The sequence below is a fragment of the Oryzias latipes genome, chromosome 3, assembly GCF_002234675.1.
Source record: "Oryzias latipes chromosome 3, ASM223467v1".
NCBI classification, from domain to species: Eukaryota; Metazoa; Chordata; class Actinopteri; order Beloniformes; family Adrianichthyidae; genus Oryzias; species Oryzias latipes.
Window position 1 is genome coordinate 33,324,096 of NC_019861.2, and position 18,842 is coordinate 33,342,937.

The following is an 18,842-nucleotide window of genomic DNA, read 5'->3' on the forward strand; positions in this document are numbered from 1 at the left end:
TGTCTGTTTCACTGACACATGAAAATGTGTCTGAGTCCACCTGGTTGTTGTTCAAAACTTTTTTTTGGTTGTACCTTTTTAAAAAGGGATTACACAACAAAACATATACTGATTTGCTAATAAACCAATTTTGGGGGGGGGTCCAATCCATTTATAGATTTTTTTCTTTTTCCTAAAATAAATGGCAGTTTTCCAGATTTCTACAGTAAAAACCTCAGATCCTGTTAGACCGGAGACTGAGAGCCAGGCCTTCGCCACCAACATCAGTGTGTGACCTCACCAATGAACTTTTGGAAGAATGGTCCAAAATTCCTTGAAACACACTCCTCAATCTTGTGGACAGAGTTTCCAGAAGAGTTGAAACTGCATCATCTGCAAAAGGTGGACTGACATCATATTGAACTCTATGGGTTGGGGTGACACTTCAGTTCGTCTGTGAGTCACGGCAGGTGAGCCAATACCTTTGGTAACATAGTGTAGATCCCGTACATCTTTGTTTTCCTCGTCTGAGCTGCCGTCTGGCTCAAAACTGTACGGCTGAATAGCTCCAATATTTCTCGCCGTTTTTGTTGCACCATTAATGTTAGGTTGGGGGTGTGAGGGGCTGTAGACTAACGGGGGAGTGAGTAAGGAGAAAGCTTCCAGCTATGGGAAGGGGAAGAGGAGTTAGGTTTTCTCCACATTAACAAGTCAAAGGTGACTTTCTGATGTACTACTTCCTGCCGCTCTGCAAAAAAATATGGGTAAGAATGGCATAATTAGAATTAAAAGACCACTGGAAAACCTTTGAAAATAATTTAAAAGATGATTAGAGTGGGACCTTAACTATGTCTCCCTTTGAGGATTATGAAAATCTTACATCAATAAGTGCACCACCTTCTACATTACAGACCTGTGATGTGTTAGGAAAAAGGCGTTTCCCTCTGGAACATCTGTATGTTTTCTGTCGTTCAGCAACACATTTATTTTCTTCCCTTCTTCTCTCCTCTTCAAGGAAAATCTTGGCGGGCTGGAGAGGGAAACGTGACGGTGAAATTGATTCACTTTGTATCTGCATTGCAATCACAATAGCCAGCCACTGTGAAATTTACTCACTCTCTTTTATTTTCCCTTTGTAAGAGCTCCATTATAAACACTGCAGCACAATCTCAGGAACCTCCAGTTATATTGAATCCTAATGGCTACTATTTAAGATCAGAATGTGATTCTAAATGGGTTTCTTGCAAAAGAGGGGAAGATATACCTCTGATTTTTGGCATTTCCTCTTTTTTTAATCACTTTAGATGCTTTCTGCAGGGGAAATGAGCATTTAGGCTGAGTTTATTGCTGTAATTCATAAATGCCTTATATTCAGTGAAGCAGGAAAGCTTCAGAAGGTCAGTTTTGCCGTCTGTTCCCCTTTGCTCCCGTCTGATGGCTCATTTGTATCTGCTCTCTGACTGTAGCTGCTATGTGCAGACTGGTATCTGTCTTCGGAGCTGTCTGAAACCATGGTAACTGTGGCAGCAGAATGAATGACCGTTTCTCCTCACTATCACTGCTCCCTTAAGAGGCTTTTGGCTGGAACCCCCCCCCCCCCCCCCAGAAAACAAGTGTTGGTTTAACTTTCATGACCTGTGATACATGGAAGACACTGACACGCCCTCGTGGCGTGTGCTCTCTTTGCAGCTCAGTGGGTCTAGCTAAAGCCGCGCTGGAGGCCATCAATGGATTCAACCTGTTTGGAAACCAGGTATGTCAAACGTGCTTCATTCATCTCAAAGCATCTTTTCAGGCTTTATGTGACAGAAAATCACACTAATAAAAGTAAATGCCCAAGTTAGTTCCAAATCCACATTTGAATAAACCTTTTTTTTTTTCAAAATTTGACGGTTTTGTGTAAATAGTGCCTTCAGAATTGATCCTTGTTTCACTCATTTTTCAGTTTACTAGAAATGTTTACCCTGAAAGGTTTAAAAGATAAATCCCTTGGATGCTGAACTATCCATCTGGAGTGTTTATATTGTTGTTGTTGTGATAGGGAGTGTTGCTCTTCTGGACACCAGTAAAGATTGAGGGTAGACTGTTCCTGGAGATGAATTCTGCGTTCCAGCTTGTTCAGAGAAAGGATTTATAGCGATGGCTGCTTTATGATCCATCCAGTGTGAAGCCTCCGCGAGTGTGTGTGTGTGTGTGTGCACATCGTCACGTCCCTTGTTCCTATCAGGGAACGATAGCACACCAGGCCTTCAAGTTTCTTATTAATGATTCCTATCAAAACTCCCAGCTGACTCTCATCTGTCCTTACAGCGCCTTACAGCTGAGCGTTTTTCACTTTAACAAAAAGTTTGGATTTCCTTTTTTTTCTGCCATATCAACCTTTTTATTCTGTGTTAGACAAGCTGAACTGGAAGGATAAAGCTGATCTGTAACTGAACCCATAAGTCACTCATTGAATTCTTAGAGCATGGCCGGACCATCATGTCTGATGCTTTTGGAGGACTTGCAGCTCATTTACTCTTTGTCAAAAGCAGAGCAGACTTTCAGAAGTGTCAGCACGTAAAAAAGTGATGTTAAGTCTTAGAAATGGGATATTTTCTGATCTGTTCTAGAAGATGGCCTGAAGTGGAACACTGATTCTGTCAGCCGGATTTCCCTTACGCAGGTCCTCCAAAATTGGGATGGCAGCAACATTAGATCTCCTCTAAATTTCAACCTTCAGTGTTGAAACGTCAGATGGGTTTTACCAGAGGGTCTAAGGCCGTTCATATGAAGCCAACACACCACTGAAATAACTAAGCCAGACCAGAACCTACCTTGACAGGGATCAGTCAATCATGAAAGCAATTTTCAAAGGAGCAGGGAGGCAGTGGAGGGAGGACAGGGCTGCTGTGATGTGGAACCCAGAGGAGATGATACATAGATTCCTTATTTCCAGATCAGTCTTAGAATGAGTCAAGACTGAACTATATTTATGAGGTTAGGAGGAAAAAAAAACAGCCATATTTCTGCACAAACTGTGAGGCAAAACAAATATTTGGGTTACAAAAGATCTAAAGCTCTTTGTATTGGTCATGGTGGAGAGGTTGCAGTCTGACTGTTTAAGGGTGTGGAAAGATGTCTTTTATACAAATAACTATGGTGGCCAAGACCTGCCAAAAAAAAAAGTTACTGTGCAAACAAAAACAGAAACTCTGCTGCAAAAGAAAAAGAGAGAATGTTGTTTATGTTTTAGACATAAAACAATAAAACAAACCAAGTTCTGTCACATTTTATTAGCTGAGAAGATTTTTATATAAGCAGAAAATATTGGTCCAAATATGTGATTTAAATTTAAGCTAAAAATTCTGAAAGGAAATATTTTTTTGTTTTTTCTTACAGCGCTCTTTTTATGGACATCATTATTTTGAGTTAAACCTTCCCGATGAATCTTCTGTACACGGACATTGAAACTTTTTTCATAGTTACTATACTCCCATCGGTTCCTTTACTCTGATGTATTCCGCTGCAGCAGCAGAAAGGTCTCCCTGAAAGAACGTTCCAGCAGCTTGTCACACAGCTGCACGCGTCCAGCAATCCTCTAAACTATGCAAATTCCTGAAGGAAAGCTTGCTGATTTGACTAAAAGCTCAGAGTTGTTTTAGGGGGAAAAAAACAGACTTTAGTCATATCCATGCATTATGCACAAGACTTGCATTAGAAAGGGCTTTGCAGGTTGCAGGCTGTGTGAGTTTTACGTAAGCACTTTCTGATGTTTGATCAGTTCTTCGACTCAGTTAAAGCTTAAGTGCACTTGATGGACAAACTGCACTTTGGCTCCAGCAATTCATTTTTGTCAATGGAGACTTTTTGAAGCGAATGGATAATGACCAAACTCACTGCTGCTTAAGCACTCCAGCACTTTACTTTAGGGGAAAGTGTGAAAGCCAAAAGTAGCAGCTCGGCCTTAGAGCGGAGAAGAGTTTCGACTGGAGGAGGCGGGTCGTTTCAATCTATTTCAGATAAATGCTGAGTGACTTCTCACATGTGGGAACGCTTGTGGGTGCACACGTGTGTCCGCTTTAACGGGGATTCTGACTCTGTGTGCCGCACTGCAGGGCTGCTCATGGTCGGTGATATTTGTGGATCTGGATGCCCACAACAGGAACAGACAAACCCTCTGCTCCCTGCTGCCCAGAGAGTCACGCTCACATGTGAGTACACCCATGTCTGCCATATTGATCCCAAACCAGCCAACAGCAACAACAAAAAATGTTTTGGGCCAACAGTCAAGTACTGGTGGGATAAAATGCATCTTTTTTATGTCATTGTCAATTTGTCATCTAAATGCTCTAATTTATCCGTTTTCTTTACAATGTGCGCATAGTAAAACTAAATTAGAATCCCCATCAGAAACTGTAATGGAACCAAAAGAGTATTAAGTTCAGATGTAAAACATAAAGTATAAAATATACTAAAATATAATAAAACATAGGAAGAAGCTTCTGAGTTATCTGTACTCAAGAGAACTAGAGTCAGATTATCAGTTGGCTGTAAACCTCACATGATGGAACAGCGGAGAACCTTCTCATGAACTGATCAAAATAACTCATCCAGGAAGTCATGGGGAGAAGAGCAGGCCTCACTTGACTCAGTTCAGGTCAGAGTTTATTATTCTAGAATTAGAAATTTGATTTGATTTATTGGTTTATTTCAAGCATTAAAAGCAACCTAATAACACAAACTTATCAAACTTATGTTTGATATCAAGTAATACATTAATTAGAATGTGAAAAAAGTTCAAGTTAAATGAAAAAAGACACATTAATTATTTCACAACCTCCAAGAATTTGTTCGAACACTCAATGACCTTTAGATCGTCGCATCCCCATGTAGTCAAACGAAAGTTCCTTTTTACATTTTTAGAGTTTTTGGATATTTGAACATTCTTTGCCTGAAAGAGATTTGGGTAAAAGGAAGAAAGACAATGTTGAGCAACAAGAATGCAAAGACTGTGGCAGAATTCCTTCACTACTCACTACATAGTGCTTTATAGAGTGTCTTCACCATTTTCTAATGCTGTCTGAATCTACAATTACAGAATTCAGTGTCCTAGAAATTTCCCAGAAGTCTTTGCAAAAAACCAGTGTGTATTGATGTATTGATATTGGTGAATATAGACCATAATGCATTGCATTTGAACAATTTTTGCCCAAAAAATGTCTTTGAATGTATTTTTCCAATAAACTATAAACATTTTCATCCACAGAACACAGTGGATTCATAAATATTCATCCTAAAATGTCTGTATTTATTAGGTTTTCACTTCATGAAATCAGTGACGTCATATCCGCCATAAACAAGAGAAAAAAGTAGTGAGCATGGTGTTCAAAGTGCTTTTAAAATGCAAGGCACTAGATAGTCGCACATTGTATAGTTTATTAGTTGTTAGAGATTAGGATGGGAATTCAATGGGAGACAAATTTCCCTCACGGAACAATAAAGGATTGATTGATTGATTGAATTCTGACATAACCGAAGACTCGTCTCACATTGAATCAAAACGTCTTTTGGATCTTTTCTGGACTGATGAGACAAAAAAGAAAAGAAAACATCTACAATTAAATATCACAAAAACATCATATCAATAGTCAAACATGGGGGTGGTAGTGTAATGGTCTGGAGGCTGCAGGACCTTCATGAATTGTTACAATGAAGACACGAGGATTTATGATGTCTACCAAAAAGTCACAGGAAGCTTTTTGGTGGTTTTTGTCCTGAAATTCGGTGGGCTTTTGAGTTCTGCAGAAGTACTAAAAACCATGAAGTGTATTGTTTAAAAACGATTTTGCTTAGAAGAGTGGAACAAAAATGTTGCCCAGTCATGTGAAATAAATGGCCGGCTATTAGATTTAGAATATGATTTCACTTGGCAAAGGTGGGCTCAGACATTTTATTTACTCTGGAATCGTTATTTAAAACTGGATTTTGTATCGTTCATGGTGTATTTTTGTTAAATGAATTCTGTTCAAAATGACTTCATTTCATTGATAAAGAGCTGCTAATCCTTTTCAATGCATCAGGAAATCTGAATAAACATTTATTTCTGTATTTATAAATTGGCACGTTCTTGTTTTCTTTTGTGATAAAAAGCAGCAGCAGAGATTGTCCTCTTTGTAGAATCACCAGCGAACAAGCAGCCATGTTGAAGGTTAATTACACATTTTAAACCACTAGTTATGTCCGTGTGTCAGAGAACAGTTTTTAGCTCTGTGAGAAGGGCAGGGAGGTTAAAGCTGCAAAAAAATGAGGCAGTGTGACAAAAGCAAGAAAGGGAAGAATCTAAAGCGCTCCTTCCTGAGGGGATTTGATGGTCACTGTGTGTGTTGTCACTCTTTTCTATGGAGTATTGTTTATTATTATTCTTTGACTGTAATTTTATTTTTACCTTTTGTATCGATGTAAAGCCTTCATCAAAACTGCCCGTATGGGTGCAAAAGAGGTGTCTATGGGTGAAAAATGGGCAAACCTGTACGCAGGTGGCCCGGACGACATATAAAACTCGTGGACCATTCAGTAAACCTGTAGAGTGAAAACATTCATGCATTCAATGGGCGATAAGTCATAGTGAAGACTTATACAACGCTAAGGCACGTCATACAGATATTTTTGAAACCTCTCTTTAATCCTGCGGACTGTGCAAGTTCTGTTCATGTGATAAGTGTGTGCTCCATGCGTTCCTGAGCGTCCTACTTGATCTTAAGTATCACCTGAACACCCGTGTGGCGTGTGGCGTGGTCAGTACTCGCACTTTAGTAACCATTAAAGTAGTGTAAGGGCACCGTACAACAGCATCATAGGTACATAAATCATACCCTTACAGATCCTTCACTATACAATGGTATGTTCTAATTGTGGTGGCCAAATAAGACACACCTGTGGTCCCCTTAACCCTTGTCACAGAAGCTTTAGCCCCGATGTAGCCCCTACTGTAGCACTTCAACCATTTACGTAATGTATGTAATTCTAGTGGATTCTGAAGCAGAGAAAAGCAGCCATGCGCTGATATCACAGTTGGGACGTTCTTACGCAGTCGAAGTTAGTAATGGTTGGCATGGCGCAAAGCTAAAAGCCACTTTTCTCTGCGTCATAATCAGCTGATACACGTAGATCATGTAAATGTTACGGTATGTCAAAGTGCGTGTGTTATTTATCTCAGGTGTTAAAGGGTTAAGATTAGGCCGTTTCTTTCTACGACCCTCCATGGGCCCGGACAAACCGAAAACCAACAGCACACATACGGGCCGACGTCTTGCACAAATGCATGTGACTAAGTGTTTTATTTGGATACAATATAAACATGTATTACTTCCTAAAACACTTGAGTGTTTTTGTGTTTTGATCAGACGAACCGTTGTGTTAATAAAAGGGCTCTCCACAGAACACTGATGCGGCCCTGCTGCCCACCATCAGCTACCCCGCCTTTGCAGTGGACGATGATGCGCTCTACAGTCAGACGCTCGACAAGATCGTCCGAAAGCTGCGCGGCAAATATGGCTTCAAGCGTTTCCTCCGCGACGGCTACCGAACTGCAAACGAGGACAAGAACCGTCGATACTACAAACCGGCTGAAATGAAGGTTTGTGTTGGTAATCAGGCCCCTGGTTCAACAATGATGGGATGGTTTTTCCTGTGTAGTCCAGGAGGGATGATGAGACAGTGGTGCACAATCCCTCTATGACACTTTTTTGAACATGAAGGTTTTGAGAGTCTGAACTTTGACAGATCTCAAACGCAACTTGCAAAACTAGTAGTTTATAGACCGGGGGTGTCAAACATACAGCCCAGATGATTCAATCCGGCCCAGTCATGAAGAGTAAAATTTGTAAGGAAGTTTAAAAGCAAGCAGGAAGCGTAAGATGTACTTTGGTTCCTCGTGAGCCTCACCACTGTGACATTGCTATAAGAATGATCAGTATTGACACAATACTGACCAACATGTTTTTAAAAAGTAAAAAAGGTTGAAGTGAAGTGCTGAGCTTTCCTGGAAAAATGGAAAGAGTTTTAGTTGTTCACGGAGCTGAATGCCAAACCTGCATGCTTGGTATGTCATCAACAGATCGCAGTGCTCAAAATACATCATTCAGCATCACGATGAGACTCACCATAAAGAAAAGTTTTGCTATTTGGAATTAAGAAAAGAGAAGATTTACCAACTATTAGCTGGACTGAAAAAAACAACCATCTGCATTTACTGCAGCTGTGACGTCAGTGATGGAGGAGTGACAGCTGCCTTATTGCAGACAAGTTGGTGCAAACATCCAAACCATTTTCGGATAGTGAACTTATTGAAAAATACTGAAGGCTGCTCAAGTGTTGTACCCCAAAAAGCGGCGCCAAATAAAGGAATCTAGCCATTTATTGGATTTTCGGTCGCTGTCGATGAAAGCATCGCAGACATCGCAGATAAAGGTAGCTGTGCAGATTTATTAGAAGTGTTGAGGAGACCATCACAGCAGAGTTTCTTGAGTTGATGGACACAACAACAGCTGATGACATAGTCAGCTCTCTAGTTACTGTGCTGGACGATGTTATAGTGAACTGGTCACATGATGTCATCTGGTCACTGATGGCGCCCCATCAAAGGTCAGGAAGAAGGCAGGTGTTGATACAAAATTCAGACAAAAACCAGGAAAAGATTCTTGGACATTTCATTGTATTTTGCACACTTGAATGACAGTAAATGTATTTCTGCACTGGATCTGAATCCTGATATTGATCGATGAGTGAAGTTTCAGGAGAGAAAGGAGGTTTCTTCCAAAAGTTTATGTTCACAAATGTTTGCAAGTTTCATTTAGTGCAATTTTTCATTGATTTGCACATTTACATTTTTGGCAGGTGTTTCATTTTTGTACATAGCCACTCTGGATTTTTTTATCAGGATTCTTTCAGTGTCAGATGTAAAATATTCAGTCTGTATAAAATTGAATAAACCATTTTTTTTTAAAGTGAAATGAATTTTATTTGAGAATCATTGCCCTCTGTGAATGAATGAAATGATTAGGATACCGAAAAAAAACAAAGCTGATTTTTGCCTTTATTTTACTCGTCCGGCCCACTTGGGATCATACGGGGTGAATGTGGCCCCCGCACCAAAATGAGTTTGACACCCCTGTTATATAATTTATCTATGTTGGTAAAGTTTCCAGTGTAACTTCTTGTGAGCTTTAGATGACCGACCTATTTTGAAGAAGTGATCAAAAAAGGAATTCTGTGTCGTTATGAATTGATGCATGTTAGGATTATCTGCAGATTTCAGCTTTAAAGCATGCTGTGATTATCGAAAGAAACAGGGAAGCTTTAAAAAGAGCCATTTTTTATAGGGATCTCAGCAATCCCACCTGCATATCGCTCCTAATCTGAGTGCACATTTCCGTGTTGCAGTGTGAATTCATGCATACATGCAAATGTGAATGACTGTGCATTCATTGTCCTTTTGTAAATCCCTCATGATATCCAATGGAATGGCATTAAGGCATAACAGACTTCTCACTGGGGGAATCAGATGTTGGACCCTTAATGCTGAAAATGCTGTTTCTCCAGCTTTAGAAACAACCTTCATGAATTAATGAGCTCAGAGAGAAAGTCAGACACTGAAGTCTGTTTTAGAAGAAGGGGTTTCAGTTGAATTAAGAAGTGCCAATTCACAGCCAAGGTTATTTCAAAGTGTAAGAAAAGAAAGCAAAAACTTTTTCTGTAATCCAATTCATTCCAAGTGTTGCCAATAATTCCAAACTGACTGTATTTTAAATATCGCAAGACCATAATTGCCATAAAGGAGTTTCTGAGCATAAAACAGGGAGGTTGGAAGTAACCTGCTGCAGAACCAGTGAAGATGAGGATCTGCTGAGACTGGATGGGGTCAGAGGTCAGAAGAGACAGATCCGCACAAAAACACTGGAACATCTGTTTTAAGGCTAAGGAGAAAAGTTAATTACTTTAGCCGAAACACAGCACACAGAGTTGCTTCAGACTCACCCATGCTATCCCCGGACAATTAACTGTATCCAAAAGAAAGGTTTTGAGTCTAGCTCTGAGGAAAGAGATAATATCTGCCTTCTGACCGGAAGTAAAGAGTGGGTACGACAAAGGAGACACCTAAAAGCTGAAGGCTCCAGTGTGGTTTCCAGTGGACTTTAAACTCTTTAGGATGAGACGGAACGATTACATTTCAAGTTTTTTTAAGTTAGTAGAAACTTGAAATCTGTTCTGCTATCAACTGTCTCCTGATCATCTTCTGATCTGATTCAATAAGTGGTCTTTTAATGATGATTATGCCGTTTTTGGCCAATTCTTTTTTTTAAAGTGTGGTTTTCTAGAACATAGTTTCTGCAGAGCATCCGAAGTTCATCAGAAATGTGCCTCTGAGTTATCGGCGGGACCCTGCCCCCTCTCCCCATTGTTGAGAGCTCTCTGCTTACACTATCCCACTAGCTTCACACCCCCATCCAACATCACATTACAAAACATTAAACAGTGTATATCCAGCCGTTCAGTTTTGATCCAGATTGCAGCTCAGACGAGTAAAACAAAGACGTACACGGATCTATTTGTCTGCAAGTGGATGCATCAGAATGCAGCGGAGCAGGGAGCTTTTTGCTCGCCCAGCGTATGTTCTACATAACAAACACAATTTTTTAGAAGGCCATTATTTCGTCTGTTCCTTGATTGGCAACCTCTTTGATAAAGAAATACTCAGAAATGCAAATTTAAGCTGAATTTTCTGTCAGAAAAAGGCCACAACAATAATAATGATAATAATAATAATACTGGATTTGATGTATCCATGCTTCTCCAGACGCTCAAAGCTCTTACAATGTGTCTAATATTCATCCACTCTTTATTCATACTTGGTGATGGCTGCCAATTCGCGTCTATGACCCCTCTGACCATCACTGGGACCTTCACGCACGTTTACACACCAGTAGAGCCACACTGGAGGCAGGGAGGGTGAAGTGTCTCACCCAAGGACACGACAGTTGACTGACGGAAGCGGGGATCGAACTGCCGAGCCTTCGATCATTGGATGACCTGCTCATCTGCCTGAGCCACTGCTGCCCACAATAAAATGTTAAAAACACCCAAAACACATTTTCATCAGAGTGGATCTTTAATGAAGAGAAGCAAAAGTTGGTGAAATGATCATCAGTCAGTTTTTACCAGAATTCCATCTGCAGGGTTTGGACCAGCTGAAGAGATTTTGGAAAGGTTTGGCCTTAAGGAAGCAACCTGTAGACTAAAGCGGTTTTCGAGATAATTATACAATACATTTATGTCAAAATAATAGTGTATTGCAGAAACAAACGGACGCCCATACGGAATGAAGGTCTTCTTCTTCCCATCAGCAGAGCTTCATCACGTTTGCTGATAATAAGGCACTCGTCTTTATCGATCGTGACTGAAAGGTGGCACCAAAATCAATTAATGCATACAGAAATAAGAAAAAATTGACTATAAATTAACCTGCTTGTTATGCCAAAGTGGGTCCTTATTAGGTACAGACTCTGTACTACTTTGCAATTAGCTTCGTCTAATCCTGCAGCTAATAGGATACAGAGACTCCAAGGCGAAGAATTTTCCAGCAGAATTTAACGCTGCAGCTCCTCCGGGCTCTGAGCCCACAGTTTGTCATAGAAGCCCCCGACGCCAGTCATCTTCTATGAAGCCACGGTCGGGCCTGATGTCTTTTCCCCACTAATGGAATGATATTTGCATTAGCTAAGAGAAGGAAGAGAAGGAGCTTACATGTAGCCTGGCGGGGCTGAAGTTGAGGATGATAATCTGGGTGTCCCTGCAGACGACATGGACTGAAGTTGTTGTTGGTGTTTTGAGAGGGAATTGAGAGCAGAGCGGCCGCCTGTGCTCCCTGTCCGCTTACCATTGACGGGGGGCAGTGGCGGCCTGTGTGACAGGCAGTTTTGCCAATCAGTCAAGCTGCTCAAGCATGAAACACGGGGGAGCTGTGCATGTTTACAGCATTAAAGGGCAGAAAAGCACAGGCCTCATTGAGTGATCAGCTCCTCACTGCCTTCCTTTCTGCTAAATACGCCGACACCTGCCTCTGTGGCTCTTTTTCTGCTCTTCTTTCTGTCATCTCTATCCTTCACCTCCTGACAGATTGAAGCAATTTTTCTTCCTCCCTTAAACGGCTAATCTCTGAACCACAACATGGAGACATAAAGCTTTACAAATGACGTTTTGTTGTTTCGTTTTTAGTTGATCTTAACATACAGAGACCTAACACAGATACAATTTCTTTAAGTTTCGCTGCCAAGACCGGCTCTAGGCGAACATCATGGTGGCACCCACAAGGAGGGAAAGGTGGGGTTGAGTAGGAATTTGAATGAGACAATAACTTAAATTTGAATTAAAAAGACATTTTTTTCTGAAATCCATTTCATCCCAAAGGTAATATATGTAGATATAGTTTACTCTGAAAGGCTAAAGAAAAGCACGATATAGGCCCTTTAAAGCTCCAAATCAAGAGCTTAGTCAGATTGATGTTTAAACTTGGACTGAAGTATTCCAAAAGTCAATCTGAGGTGAAGCTGGAATGTTTGGATCAGTGTTTTGCCACAGAGTTCAGAATTCTTGAGTTAAACGAATGTGTGGCAGAGAGCAGAAATTCTAGTTCTCAAAAATAAACACAGAACAAAGAAAATCAGTTATCTTTCAGGAAAAAAACACTCAACAGTAGCAGATAGAATATATTTTTAGCTATATTTATAAATGCCCGAACGGATTAATTTACAAATTCTCCTAACACTCCATAAATATTTGGGTTTTAAACAGAAAGTATCAGAAACATCATCAGTTTCTTAAATTCTTTGCTTGAAAATGTTGGTAAAGACTTCTGACCGTGTCCTTTTTCTTTTTCCAGCTCTTCGATGGCATCGAGTGCGAGTTTCCCATATTTTTCATCTACATGATGATTGATGGTAAGCTTCCTCCTGCAAATATTAGCATCTTGCCTGAAAATCAAATAAATATATAGATATTAAAAGAGGAAAAACAAACAAACACACTAGGTCTCTGCATCAGATTTTAGAAAAAGAAACAAAAATGTCCTTTCTGCGAGTTAAACCGCAAAGACTCGTGCAATTTTTTGCAAATGTGGCTCCTTGAATCAATAAAAACACTTCACTTGTTTAGATACATCTTCTATTAAAGTATTTAATAATTTCAAAATGAATGTTATTTGTGGAAAGGAAAGACATTTTTTATATGTATCAACATCTTAAAATGTTTTAACTTGACTGATAATATTTTTTTTTTACATTTTGTAAAGCTTTAGGCTTAAAAAAAGTTAGCTCCTATTAATAAAAAAGAAAAAGCACATCAGGAAACCGGAACCAATCAAACATTTTTTGTACTAACACACATTCAAACGGATTGTGTCTTTTATTGTTTTGCTTTTTTTTTTTCTCAGGGAGAACTGTTCAAATTCTTTCCCTTACGCCTACATAGTGCACTACATAGTTCGTTCGCCATTTTGTAGTGCTGTCCAAATCTATTGCTTTGTCTGAATTCCCACCCTAACTTCTAAAAAACGATATAGTGCGGCACTATGTAGTGCCCTTGTCAGTGTGAATCGATGCTCACCAGATTGGCGAGTAGACCACAATGCATTGCGTTTGACCATTTTTGCAAAGAAAATGTATTCAAATGTATTATTTTAATAAACCATCCCGTTTTCATCTTTAGAACTCTGTGGATTCATAAGTGGTCTTTGCCAAACGCTAATATCGAATAGATTTATACTTCGTGAAATCGATGACGTCGTCATATGTTCAGCTTCAAAAAAATAAAAATAAAAAATAGTAGTGAGCATGGTGTTCGAATTGCTTTTAAAATCCATGGCACTGACTAGATAGTCCAGCACTTGATAGTTTTTTAGTAGCTAGGGGTTAGGGTGGGAATTCGGACATAGCCTGTGTTTCTTGTGATGTTTGAAAGTGTCTTAAATCATAGTTTTCTAAGCCTTCACACAGATTTAGCTTTCGTCAGACAATTGTCCCTGGGGATAATCTTATTTTATTTTTTATAACTCATTTTGAGTCCAGTCCAACACATATTTGTTCTAGATTGAGTTTTTTTCTGCCTAAATTATTCCAACATCAGTATTTTGTGACTCATCAGGTCACAGAAAAAAAAACAGAATCTACTCTGAAATGCTCAGATAAAAAGAATTAAGAGTAAATGTTAGGACAAACTTTCTAAAGACTAGAAAAATCCTTGAGAGCTTATTGCAGATCATTTCAAGAACGCTAGCATTCAAAGTTGAATTCATTCTTGGTTTGTGTGCTTTTGATTTAGGAGTGTTCAGAGGAAATCAAGCACAAGTCAAGGAATACCAGGACCTCCTTCAACCTATCGTCTTCCAGTCTTTTGAGGGTGAGTTCTCACTCCAACACACTTAAATATGCAGCAACTGCAAAGAGGAGGAAAGTCAACCATTCCCATGAACTTGATGAAGTGTGATGTGTTTGATTTTTGCCTCAGTTTGCTCTCTATGCAGAGATGGAAACTTTTCTATCATTAAATCTTACATTCATATTCAAGCGCCACATACTGATGGGGCTTTGCAGTCACACTCACTCCACGAACGCAGTTTGGCTTCAATTTTCACCTGCATTCACTGCTTTGATGGTAGACAGTTAAACAATGGGCTTGTCAAGATGGTGAGTTTTCATTGGTGCGTTTTATAATAGAGGAGGAATAATTGGAGTGCAGACAGGATAATGATGTGAGACAGGCCGGCTTAAGTTGCTTGTCTCCATTGAGCCTTTGTATTTATTCTGTTTGAATTAACAAAAGTCCTTCATTTAATTGGCTTGGCAGTGGAGAAAGGAACAAATTTAATAATTCCTCTCTCAAAGAAACCTGCTTTTGTCTCCTCGGAGCAGTCACACTTTCTGGTAGTTTTATTTGGAAGAAGGAGCCTCGTTTCATTCCTGTAAACTTAATAGTTCTTTCTATTAAGAACTCTTTATACCGTTCAAATTCAAGATTACTTGTCTTTTGGTGACTTTATCAGCAACCCAGAGCACAGGTCTCAAACTCTAGGCCTCTAGGGCCAATTAATCTGCCATTCAAACTCCTTCTTGGCTAAGCACACCTGATCCAGGTAACACGCCCTTTAAGGATGCCCCTACAGAGTACATTTTGACATTTTGACATGTTGACTAAATTTCCTCAAACTTCTAAAGAAAAAACACTTTCATTTAGGGACTGAAACCTTAAATCCTAAAAGGTAGAAATCCGCTACAGCCTTTGTGCATAAATACCTATGAAAATCCATATGTCACTAATAAAAAAAAAATAACAAGAACATTCTTTATTTTGCTCACAGAATGAAAATTGTGAGCTAAATGCTTTTCAAAGTGCCGGCCAAATGACTTATAAACAATTTTGACAGTCAAAGAAAGATCAAAGAATAAAATATCCTATTTTTATGTTTTAGATGTTGACATTTTTATTGTAAAAGTCATTTGTTGTTTCCCCCTAGCCAGGACTCCCTTTAAAAAGAGATACTTAATCTCAATGGGACAATTACTGGATAGAAAAATAAAGGTTAAATAAAAGAAAAGAAAAGAAAATATGGACCAAAAAATGGACTAAGCAAATATGTGGAATGAGTTTACTGATGCTGCACGAAGTTCGTAATCTCGCAATAACAGACACTTTATAAAATTGTTTTAATGCGACACACAACAAAGGGTAATAGTTTATATAATAACAAAAGTTTCTGAAGGGTTTTAGAATGGAAACTGATACCTGAATATACACTCATATATGCATATAGGCTGAGAAAGGTAAACAAAAACATTATTTGAGGCCAAACTAAAACTGAGTCCATAAAAAACATCGTTTTTTAACTGCACGTAAAAGAAAAGTATATTTACTTTTTTTGAAAAGGAGCGGTACATAGTTCCACTCTAGACGTTGTTTTTTTCGTAGATGTTAAGACGTCGTCTAGGAGAACATCAATTTTATTTGGGTAGAACTGTCAGTTATAAAGAAAAGAAAATTCACTCTTGTTTAAAGTTAAGAAATGTATCATCTGCATAGAATGACACAACCAAAGAGGTTGTCAAGATTGTGTTATTTGCACAAAAGTAGGTGTGTCTAGCACTGAGCCCTGGCACACAAATACGTAGCGGGAATACATGTCCAAAATAAAAATAAAAAATAACAAGAAAACATCCAGTCAGATTTCAAACCAAATCTGAGAGAGCAGGTAAAAAGGTGAAGCGGAGAGTTCCAGCAGGGTGGAAGTGTAAGGAGGGACCTAATCTTGAAGAACCCTCGACAGGAACAGCCAGAGCCAGACAGCCCATAATTCTTCACCTGAGGTCCTGCTTGGAGTCTTAATGATGGTCCTGCTTGAAGGCAGCAGAGAATGTTCCAGAGACCTGGGAAGCGTTTCTTAAGAGCGAGCATGACAGCTTTTCAGGTGGACTGAAGGAGGTTAAAACATATCAGGTCAAAATGACATCTAGTAGGAGGACTCCATGTCAATACTTTGGAACCTCAGTGACCTTTTAGGAGAGTGAATTCAGAAAAAAATGTCATTTTTTTCTCTCTGCTAAAGTCCAGGAATGTGCCGTTTAATGTTTGGGACCGAAATATTTAGTTAAGTTTTCCAGGAAAAAGAAAACCCGAAATCCAAACTTAATTTTTGTGGTTCCAGTGCAAGAATAAAGTATAATCTTTTTAAATATTTTTAATTTTGTGTGAAATTCTTACAATATTTTTGTGCACCACTGTTGTTGGCTTAAAATCAACAGGTGTTTAATCTATTTTTGTGGTTTCTGTGAACTCCTTACCGTGGTCTGCATGCGCCGACGCATCACTGTGGTCCTCTCTGCTTTCAGGCCATGCTGTGATCCCCAAATACTACTACGTTCCAGCCGACTTTGTGGAGGCGGAGCAAAACAAGCATGGCAGCCAGAAGCGTTTCCCTAGCAACTCAGGCCGTGATGGATTGGTCTTCCTGTGGGGTCAGGCCCTGTATACCATTGCCAAGTTGCTGGGTATGTGTGAAGTGTCTGAAATTCAAATGTGTGTTTGAATTGCAGTTTTTAAAAAACAAGAATCCCTTTAGCACTTCCTATGAATACCTGTAGTTTTTTTTTTTGTCTTTAGCCAATGTTTGTTTTGGGTTTTCTCTTCATCGTAAGAAATTCTTTGCATCATCTCTGTGTTATCAGTGGATGAGCTGATCAGCCCTAAAGACATTGATCCCATCCATCGATACGTGCCACGTCAGGACCAACGCAACGTCAGCATGCGCTACTCCAACCAGGTAAGCCCTCACTCACTATTTAGTGAGTTTTCAAAGTTTTAGCCATTACTCAACCTCATATTTGTGTACCACATAATGAGAAATAAACCTTAAGGCATGACTAAATGTAAGAAATGTCCCTCTAAGTCACTGCTACCGATCAATAAGGGTTAAAGGAGCAGCTTTATGGGGTCAGGATCAGGATAAAGTGAATGAAAAATCCGATTGTTAATTTGAGAAATAGACTTTGTGATTTCAACAAAGAATTGACATCTAAAAGGAGTTTCAAACTTGAAAAAACACATTAAAATAAATTTAGAAAATTTGAGAAACAAAAATTTTAAACTTGAAAAAAAAACAGAAAGTACATCTTAAATTTGAAGGAATATTGAAACTTTAATTTAAAAAAGTCCAGTAGAGAATACAGTACCAAACTCCACATTGCCATAACTTGTCACCCGATGTCAATCATGTCCCCGTAGCCAATAAGAACAAAGCCCCACCTCTATGTAAAATTAGGCCCAACTCAGAAAAAAGAAAAGTCTGATTTGAAACTGTAAATTAAGGACTGAAAGTGAAGGAGAGAAATGAAAAATACGAATTAACTTTTTTTTTTAAATTCGATAAGTTTTTGAAGTCCAGTTTTCAGTATTCTTTCAAGCTTACATTTTTTTTAAATTTCTTTTTACATAAAATATTAAATGTTACTTTAACATACATACCTTAGTGTTTAAAACGGTCTTGCTTTTGTTTTTGTTTTATTTAAAATCAGGTTTTTCAGCTGACCCCTGATCCTGATTGATCCAGTTACACAATGTAACTGCAGGTAGGGTAGGTAGGGCTGTGACGACAACCGCATTACCGCGGTGATCAAAAATCCCACACCGTCACAGCTCTAACCCCAAGTCTAAGGATCTGAATTAAAGAGTTTAAAGCTGCATTTCGTGGAGTCTCCATTGATTTTTCAGTTTTTGCTGACAAACCCAGTGTGAGTTAATTATTAACCAAAAATCTGGTGTTATTGTTAATAATGACCAGTTGTGTGGTGCCTCAGTGAATTATTAGTAATGATTATACCTCAGGAGTCCAGCACTTATTGTAGCTCTGGCCTTCATAACTGCAGATGGAATCATGTATTATTATTTAAAAAGCAGTTAGTTATGCAGTGTAAAAAAATAAAAATGATATTAACAGTGGGATCGTACCTGTTTTCTGCAGATCTGTTAAAGACACACTCTGATGAAAATAGTGTTTTGGGTGTTTTTAACATGTTCCTCCAGAATTTTTGTGATGATGTAGCACATATACAAAAATTAAGCTTCAAATTGCATTTGTGAGTATTTCTGTATTTAAATTGTTGTACATCAGGAGCGGATGCGAACATATGCAAACATGGCATTTGAAAAGTCAAAAGGGGATTGCAGGTGGAGGCGATCGGAAACCTCCTCCTACTGTTCAGTTGAGCTGAATTTGGCTCTTGATTCAACGCTTTAAGGCTGCAGAAGAGCTTTTTATTTCAAAGTGCAGCAGCACTCAT

General features: G+C 39.1%; 1 protein-coding gene across 3 annotated transcripts in view; it reads left to right on the forward strand.

Annotated features, from left to right (window-relative positions):
• The window catches only part of phkb (phosphorylase kinase regulatory subunit beta), a 108,746-nt gene that overhangs the window by 31,114 nt on the left and 58,790 nt on the right, over nucleotides 1-18,842 (forward strand). For all 3 annotated transcript variants that reach the window (XM_011494103.2, XM_020700795.2, XM_011494100.3), the window contains 7 exons: nucleotides 1,669-1,732; nucleotides 4,077-4,172; nucleotides 7,400-7,597; nucleotides 12,899-12,956; nucleotides 14,335-14,412; nucleotides 16,896-17,054; nucleotides 17,232-17,326. In XM_011494103.2, the coding sequence (XP_011492405.1) occupies nucleotides 1,669-1,732; nucleotides 4,077-4,172; nucleotides 7,400-7,597; nucleotides 12,899-12,956; nucleotides 14,335-14,412; nucleotides 16,896-17,054; nucleotides 17,232-17,326 (748 nt within the window). The remainder of the gene's footprint in view (nucleotides 1-1,668; nucleotides 1,733-4,076; nucleotides 4,173-7,399; nucleotides 7,598-12,898; nucleotides 12,957-14,334; nucleotides 14,413-16,895; nucleotides 17,055-17,231; nucleotides 17,327-18,842) is intronic.